Source organism: Eretmochelys imbricata, chromosome 11 (assembly GCF_965152235.1).
Source record: "Eretmochelys imbricata isolate rEreImb1 chromosome 11, rEreImb1.hap1, whole genome shotgun sequence".
In the NCBI taxonomy this organism is placed as follows: Eukaryota; Metazoa; Chordata; order Testudines; family Cheloniidae; genus Eretmochelys; species Eretmochelys imbricata.
In genome coordinates, this window is record NC_135582.1 from 59,613,361 (window position 1) to 59,622,256 (window position 8,896).

An 8,896-nucleotide genomic window follows, 5' to 3' on the forward strand; every position below is an offset into this window, starting at 1 on the left:
GCCATAAAGGCTATTCATTTGCAACTTCAAAACTAGATTGTGTACAACTTGTTTAGGAACCTTAAAATGAATTGTGGCTTTATGGTGCACCCACCCAGCTTAATGTCTTTACCTTTTGCCTGTTTGTTACAAAGGTTCTAAAGGACATGATCCTAATGGACACTTCTTTCCCCTCATGGAAACCTGAAAATAATTGCATTGACTTAACACTCTTCTGTACAAATATCAACTGTGAAATCTATTAACAAAAGCTGTGTGCATTAAATCATTCTTACAGTCACAGAGCCCAATCTTATATAACCAGCTCACCCACAACTTGTTGGCTATGGGATATTAGGATTGGGTCCTGAACCTGTATTATATCTACAGTATATCTGCACATACATATTTTTGCAGTACATATTCAGTAGTTCCCAGTGAGTTGATATGCTTTTTGTCTCCCACAGGATTTGTATGGGTATAATGTGAAGTCTGACATTTACAGTGTGGGGATAACAGCATGTGAATTAGCCAATGGATATGTACCATTTCAGGATATGCCTTGTGCAAAGGTAAAACATTAAATACTCTTAAATCCTTCTCAAAACCTCATTCACAGGACTTTTTCTCTTACAGATACTGTCTAATAATAAAGTTACTACTAAATATATTAAAGGGTGGCTTTCTTTTAAAAAATTTCAAACATACATGCTGCTTCCTAGGTCAGAGGAGCTTCCAACTCCTTGTTTTTCTGAAAGGTCCTGTGACAAAAGTTCTGTCCCTGGAGCCTGACCAGGGTGCAGTCACTACCACAATTTTACGGGCCCTAGGCCAGCATTTCTCAAATGCAGCCACCGTGGCTGCATGCGGACACCAGGAGCTTTTCTTGTGGCTACAGCCTCCTGGGCTGTTATGGGGGGGGAGAGGGGGCAAAGTCATGAGTGGCCCCTCCCTGTTGCTCCTGGATGCACTGTCTTGGTGTTGATTGCTGGGGTGCCAGCAGGGGTTGGGCCCTGTTCCCCCTTTGGAGACACCTGGGGCACAGTTCTGGAGAACCAGCCAGCTGGTGAGTTCCCCACCTTCCCAGGGCAGTGGGGCTCAGCCTTCGGGCTTCAGTCCTGAAGTGGCGGGGCAGTGGGGTAGCAGGCTCTGGCCACAGGGCTTTGGGCTCCAGCCCCTGCTGCCTTCCCCGATCCCCCACCCATCCAGGGCTTAATTTGTCCCAAGGCTTGACAGGGCTGAGTAAGTCTGTTGTGAAAAGCAATACTTGTATGTTTGTTAATATCACTTTTAACAACAGACTTACTAGCTAGCAAAAAAAATTACAATGATTTGGACATATATATGTGCATATTTTTTTTTCCTAAAGCTAATTAAGTATTTTAGGAAAAAGGGTGAGAGCGGCCACCAGCAAGAGTTGGTGGCCGCACTCTAAGGCCACCAAAAAAATTTGTCCTGAGAACTGCTGCCTTAGGCACACACCTGTGTGACACACTTTTGAAAGAAGGAACCATCTTGTCCAACTGCCTAGCCCCTCTGAGCACAATGACGACTCTTTGGACTCCCCATATTTACACACCCTCTTCCAGAAGCAGTTCACACACACTCATACGTTTGGTCTTTTTCAATACAAAACCATAGAAAGCCAAGAAGAGTAGATCATACAAAATATCTTAACCACAATACCACTTTCTAGCTCACCCTTCCCCTGGGAGTCCTTAGGGACCATTGGTATCCAGAAAGGCACGGTGCAGGTTGAACCTCTCTAGTTTGGCACCCTGAAGACTTGACCAGAGCCAAACCAGAGAATTTGCTGAACCAGGGGAGGTCAATATTGTAGCAAGTGGGTCTCTTTTTATTTTTATCTCGCCGAGGAGAATGGAACCATGTTTGCAACACCGCCTAGCCAAGGCTTACCAGCTCTCTTCATAACAAAGTGTTAGTGTTGTTATACAATTTTACTGTATTGACACAAGGAAAAACATAGATAAAGCATAAAAAACAAAATAATATGAAAAAGAAATAATACAGGTAAATCTATAATTTACTCACCTAAAATGATGCCTGAATTGCACTTCCAAAGTGATATGACAAGAACTGCTAACTCAAATTACATTTGAGTTACATCTGGGGTCTCTGCTATAGGTATATCCAGGGTAGATGAAGTGGAGGTAACAGGATTTTCGACTGTAGAGTGCTGCTCACCGCCGCTCTTCGCTACCTTTAACCAATCTTCCAGCTTGGCTTGTCCCATGTATTTTGGTTTTTCTTTAATGAGTTTTTCTCATGTCAGGTCGAGAGAGACGATCTCTTGCTCAGAAATGAAATGTGTTTGCTCCAGTCCTTCTGTTAAATTTGTTGCCAACTGAATCCATTTATCTATAGAAATTTTTTCTGCAACATCTTCATCACCATCACTGACTTCTTCATTATCTTTGTTTTTCCCTTGCTGTACCATTTGCACAATTTCTTCGTCCGTCATTTGACTAGCAATTGGTGCATCTTTGTCGATTTCCATCCAGTCTAGTAAATCTTCCTCTCCCAAATCCTTGGCCAGCTCAAGCACTACTGGGTGGGATGTACCACTGGCATACTCCATTAACTCACTAACTATTTTTTTTGGTTTTCAGACACTTGAAATCCAGTGAACTTGGACATGTCATTGATGTCAGGACTGTCCTCAAACATTAGGGCTGGCCACAATTTGTGCCATCCATTCTTCAGAGTAGATAGAGTTAGTCTTTCCCAGGCTCTAGCTAGTGTTCAAATCATATCCTTGAGGTTAAACTCTTTCCTAAATGTTGTCAAACTCTTCCCATCATTAAGCAATACTAGTAATTGGTGCAGAAACTCAGACCTGTACATACACTTCAGGGATCGTAAGATACCCTGATCACAAGGCTGAATCAGTGAGGAACAGTTTGGGGGTAAATACAAGCCCACCACATTATCTTTGACAAGCAGCTCTGTGTTAGGGTAGGCAGAGCGACTGTCGAGAATCAGCACAATTTGGCACTTTGGATCCAGACCTACCGAGGTGCAATGGGCTCTTACCTCCAGTACAAAATATTTCTCAAACCACTCGAGACATAGATTAGTCATTATCCATCCCTTTTTATTGCCATGATATATCACTGGAAATATTTTCACCCCTTTGAATGCTCTTGGGTTCACACTTTTCCCAATAACCATGAGCTTCCATTTGTGTATACCTGCTGCATTGCTACAATCAAGGACAGTTACCCTGTCCTTTCACTCCTTCATACCAGATGGTGGCTCCTCTGCATCAAAGGTTTTTTTGGGCATACAATGCCAATAGAGAGCAGTTTCATCAGCATTGTATACCTTCCCCAGCAGATAACTTCTCATTTGTGCAAATTTGTCAACGTACTTAGCGGTAGCTTCCATATCTGCACTTCTTTTTTCACCGCACACATGACATAGACTAATACCATGCCAGTTTTTAAATTTCTGAAGCCACCCTTGTGAATAGTCACACTCATGTGGCAGGCAGGTTAAGTTTTTTGTGGAATATTTTTCCTTGTGCCATCATCATCTTGCCTGAAATGCTAACACCTTTGTTCCTACGAATCTTGAACCAATGTATAAGCGCACTATCTAAATTGCTGCATTCCCCCTCCTTCAATGTCTTATGAACACTTTTTTTTTTTTTTTTTGGTTAAAACACTGTCACTTTCGGCAAAAAACTTAAGGATTTTATTCTTTTGTTTCTTCAAATCGTACACTGTAGATGACCCTACATTGTAAAACTCACACAAGGTACGTACCACTGTGCCCTTTTCCAATTTCTGCAGAAATTCCACCTTTTGCTGTATTGATATTGATACATGCTTATGCTTAGCAGCATTACCAACACTTCCCCTGCTTGCTAGTCTCTTAGAAGACTTATTTATGGGTAAATTAGAGCTAAATAACAGCACAGAACACTGAGAACCATGATTGGGGAGACTTTGCTGGACCGCAGGAAACTTGGCCCCACCCACAATAAGTGGACATCTGGTTAACTAAAATCATGCCAGACCCCGGATGTTCCCAGACCAGAGAGTACCAGACTAGAGAGGTTCAACCTGTATTCCTTGCCTCGTGCAGGGGGTTATAGGGTGGTTATATGATCTCTCCTTCAGCTTCTGTGACCTTGCTCTCTCCTGTCCAAGGCTTCGTTTTCCTGTCTGGTTTGGTTTTAAACACCACGCCCTGGCCCTGGCTTCCTTGATTCTGTCTTTTGGGTAAGTTTCCACTAGTCCTATCTACCCCCTTTCTTCAGGGAGTTAGGCTCAAACTGGTTTTCTTAAAGATGCTTCAGGGAGTTAGGCTCAAACTGGTTTTCTTAAAGATGCAGCTGCTTTGCATTATAATCTTTGTTGGGTTTAAGCACTGTGGTTAACCTCAGGTATTTCCCACTGTCCTGTTTGCTGTGAAGTTGCTATAGAACCTGTCAGAAGTGGTAGATCCACATAGAGGAACTCTGTTTTTCATAATATCAACCGGATTTCATAAGTTGTACAAACATACTGCCAATTCATCACAGCCTCTAGAGGCTAATATAGCCACTGAACTCTTATACTGTCTTTCCCTTCTACTAGATGCTGCTGCATAAGCTGAAAGGTCCCACTTATTGTCTCTGGGATATAAATACCTTCCCATGCGTGGAATCCAGAATGAAGAATTCCCAATCGGGTGTGGATTCGGGAATTGGTGAAAGCATGACACACACAATGACTAGCGAGAGACTGCAAACTCCGTCCTCAAAAACATTTTCCCCTGCTTTTCACAACTTGATAGAACTCTGTTTGCAACAGGATCCCGAGAAAAGGTAACTTACCTGTGAACCCTAACATTCACTGTCACTTCAACATAAGATATAGCATAACCTAAGGTGAACTTGGAATCTACTAAGTCATATACAGCTGATGATAAATTCCGTGTTAAGATGAAGTGCATCTGGGTTTCTTTTCACAATGCTAAATTGTCAAAGTGCCAGGCCAACACTGTCTTGGTCTGAAGAATGATCTTCAACATGCTTTTAAAATCTTATTTCATCACTGATTCTGAAGCTTTCTTGGATAATGGATTGCTTGTTTCTCAAAACAAGTTTGAAAAACCAGTTTGGCAAGGAGACTCAGGAAGGGCTAGTTCCAGAAACTAGTTTAAACTGTTAAATTCTGCAAGATTTCTACAGGATGATATATCTCTCTAACACTTTATGGCTTCTGTGGAGGCTGAGAATTGAATGTACTGGATCAATGAACTCACTGCCTCTAGTAATGCCCTCACAGTAAAGTTGAGGCACAGAACGAAGGAACCTTGTGCTGCCTCTCTTCAGGCTGCACTTGTTCAGTGGATAAATAACCCTAGGGCCTAGAGTGCATGGTCAATCTGGCATCTTCCACAAACACTAACACTTACTTTCAAAACATAATCTTGTGTTTTCCATTTTATGATCCAGGCCATCAGCAAGCAGTTTGCTGTCACACACTTTCTTCAAACAGGTGAGTGTACTAACTGTTGAGATGAGCTAACTGCAGCCTAAGTAAATAGCAAAATATTAAAAAGTTGGGTAAAGTAAAATCACCCTCTAACAGCCAGGATGCTGCAGACAGTTCTTTTACAAAATGTCATATCATCTAGAATCTTGTGCAATGCATAACACAGCAATCATGTCCTGTGTTAAATGGAATTTGAAAGCTTGTTTAAAGGATGAAAATTTATTGAAGTAAGCTTAACCATTGAGATATTTTGGTTGAAAAACAACATTTTAAGTCAAGCTAATCATTTAACTTGATTACAGATTTACTAACATTCATGGTCAATTTACTCTGGAGTGACGAAGCTAGTCTCAAACTCTGGTTTCTCCAGCATCATAGCACACAAGGCTGCTGCTATACCCCTTCATGCACTTTTAGTAAAGATGTACACAAAGTTTCAGTGGACTTGTATGTACAGCACTATTTTATCCTGTTCATTTTTTTCCTCAGGTAAAAGAACAAACAAGGAGTTCCTTACTTTCACTGTTGCCACCTCCTGCCCAACACAATGGACCACAATTCTTGCCACTGCCCTCAACAGCAATCAGGCCTGAACTTGGGTGTTTTTGCCCAAATGAAAGAGACAGAGAGTGGGACTTTTAAAACAATGACAAACCATCATACCTCCCCCATGTTTCAAAGAAGGAAAATGTGATTTCTACTTGCTGCTTTTCTCTGTATTGGTTTAAATACAAATATAAGAGCTATACTTGAACATCTGTGGTGTGTACATGATTTAAAGCGGGCACTGTAAAAATGCAGTAGGCCTCACTTTCCTAACCCCAGGGGAAAATTTCATCTTAAGAATATTGATGCTTTTTATCCTTCTCTTCTCCCCACCCCTTTGGACTGACATCCTTTGGCAGAAGCCTCCTTCTATAGCCTTATCTGGTATTGTACTTATTCATACAATTTCTATTTGAAGAATACTGCAATCAAATGCCATTCTGAATTTCCAAGTACCGCATCACTATGTTCAGGTTCATATCAAGCCTCTCTGTGGCCTTCAACTGGATTGTTAACCCCAGTATCGTGGTACCAGCTCTTTTACTGCATTGCCCTCGAAGGATCTCAGCATTTTTGGCCTTTGATAAATGACTTTATTAAATCTTTTTCTACATGTGCAAATGCCAGAGCTCATGCCTCTCCTCACCTGAACTGCTTTTGTGCACTGTTCGGCTGACACACAATGGATATCTTACATTTTAAGACTCTATCCTCGAGGTTTTATGTAACCAGCCAGAGTCATTTGGGCAGCTTAATACTGTTGTCTAGAGAAGTCTATACATTTTGCAACTAACAGTCACTCTTCCAGAGTAGCCATAGTTGTATCTGCCTTAATACCGAATTGTGCTTTGGATACCTCACTCTGCTTTATCGCATCACACTTCCAATTACCAAAAGAGTTATCATAATGCAGGGTAAAACTCAAAGAACTGCTAACTCAACCTGGTTGTTGCTTCTGAAATGTCCCTTTAGTGTATGTTAATAACTAAAGACTATATAACTAGGGAAAAGTAAGTTACTTATAATACAGAAGTACTAAGGGCTTATAAATCCTTTCACCCAAACTATGCAAATTTTCTTTAAACAACTTGCTATTCTACCACATTGCAGGAACACAAGGTCATGCGTGCCAGGGGCCAGTGTTGTGTACCACTATTATTGCTGGCTATGGCCTACTAACCCTGAGCCTCTTTCAAAGTTGGGTCTTCCAGTTTAACACACAGGTCAGATTCAGTCCTGGCAGAAGAGAAGATGCAACATCCATTTGTCAGAGTCTGAAGAAGACCTCAGCATTTTGAATTATTTTAAGACCTGGTAGGGTGGGGGAGAGAATTTTTAAAGTGTACATCACCCATTAATATGAACATTCAAAATAGACCACTGAACGCAGAACAGAAATAAGCAAGACTTTAACTTATTTTAACTTATGATCTTAGCCATCAAGTGAACATGTAGAAGTGTAATAAGAGAATGGGCTTACCCTGCTATTAGTCAAAAATCCTATTTTAAAATCCTTACCCTGCTATTAGTCAAAAATCCTATTTTTGCTATTAGTCAAAAATGTAGAAGTGTAATAAGAGAATAGGCTTACCCTGCTATTAGTCAAAAATCCCTCTCTTCTCTGGTTTTGAGGGCTATATTTTTAATTGTGGTATATAATTTACACAGATCGTTTGTAAATACTAGTACTTGTAAAATATAGGTCAAACTTAACTAAATTGTAACATTTCAAAATAAGTGCACAAGTTTATGTATTAAAAACATCTGTACTTCTATTACATACCTCTTAATGAAGTAACTGACTGATAGCGTTCTTTTAGAAAACAAGGAACAACTGAAATTACTGCAGCTATTTAAATATTTGACAAACTATACTATGCTAATCTGTGTAAGTCTTCCATGCATCATTAATTGGATGTATAAAAATAACTGGAATCAAATACTGTCCATAATTATAAGCCTAAACTGAGTTATGCATCCCAATTGCTACAGAGGTGTTACTTGCTATTTCAGTTTCTGTATGTGGAAAATGAGTAATTAAAATACCTAGGAAAGTTACTGAATAAAATAACTTCTATAACCTTTAAAATGAAAAATCTTTATTCAAAACATGTTAAAATTGAGTACCAATAACTTACTTGCTTTGTATTTCTAAAACCAAAGCAATGAAAAAACATGAGTCTGTCCCCCTAATTATTCTTATAAAGTATGAGAAGTACTATTTCATCACAACACCCTGACCTGGGGGGGAGGCAGAACTAAACGCATTTTGGTTATCTCAATTTTGGTATCTAAAGGATAATGTTAAGTGGGAAATATCACTTAAATACATTGACAGACTATTTTGGTAAAGTACTATAATAGCAAAAGTGTATAATCATATCAGCTTCCATGTTCCAGCTACCAGACTTTGGCAAAAGAGATCAAGGAAGTAAGACTTTGGTACATTCTGGCAGCCTGAGGCCACTCCTGTTGTTCTATTGAACAAGCCTTCCTATACAACTGGTGTTTAAAGCAATCCTAGATACATCTTGACTATATATTTGAAATTAGTGGCTGCTGAATTGTATACTTTCCCTATTCCAAACTGTCATGAATGCTTAAAAGCAGAATAAAGCCCACTCAATACTTGCCTGCAGACCATTTGTTTGTTTAGTTTGCCTACATCAATCATTTAGGCAGTAAATGAAAGGGCTAGAGGCAATCAAGTGAAAGTTCCAGACATTTGATGAGTTCTTTTAATTCCACACTTTTGGGCCTAAATTTCAAGGTTGAATAGTGATTTTGAGTGTCCAACTGGAGACACCACACAAGGACCTTTTTGGGCAGATAAAAGTTCTGTACGCTCACAAAGTCCTTACAAG

The 8,896-nt window shown here is 40.0% G+C and overlaps 1 protein-coding gene across 7 annotated transcripts in view; it reads left to right on the forward strand.

Moving 5' to 3' along the window:
- STRADB (STE20 related adaptor beta) overlaps positions 1-6,240 on the forward strand; it is a 30,426-nt gene extending 24,186 nt beyond the window's left edge. For all 7 annotated transcript variants that reach the window (XM_077829511.1, XM_077829518.1, XM_077829514.1 and 4 more), the window contains 4 exons: positions 447-551; positions 4,584-4,813; positions 5,447-5,489; positions 5,976-6,240. In XM_077829511.1, the coding sequence (XP_077685637.1) occupies positions 447-551; positions 4,584-4,813; positions 5,447-5,489; positions 5,976-6,128 (531 nt within the window). In that variant the 3' untranslated portion in view covers positions 6,129-6,240. The remainder of the gene's footprint in view (positions 1-446; positions 552-4,583; positions 4,814-5,446; positions 5,490-5,975) is intronic.
- The last annotated feature ends 2,656 nt before the right edge of the window (positions 6,241-8,896 follow it).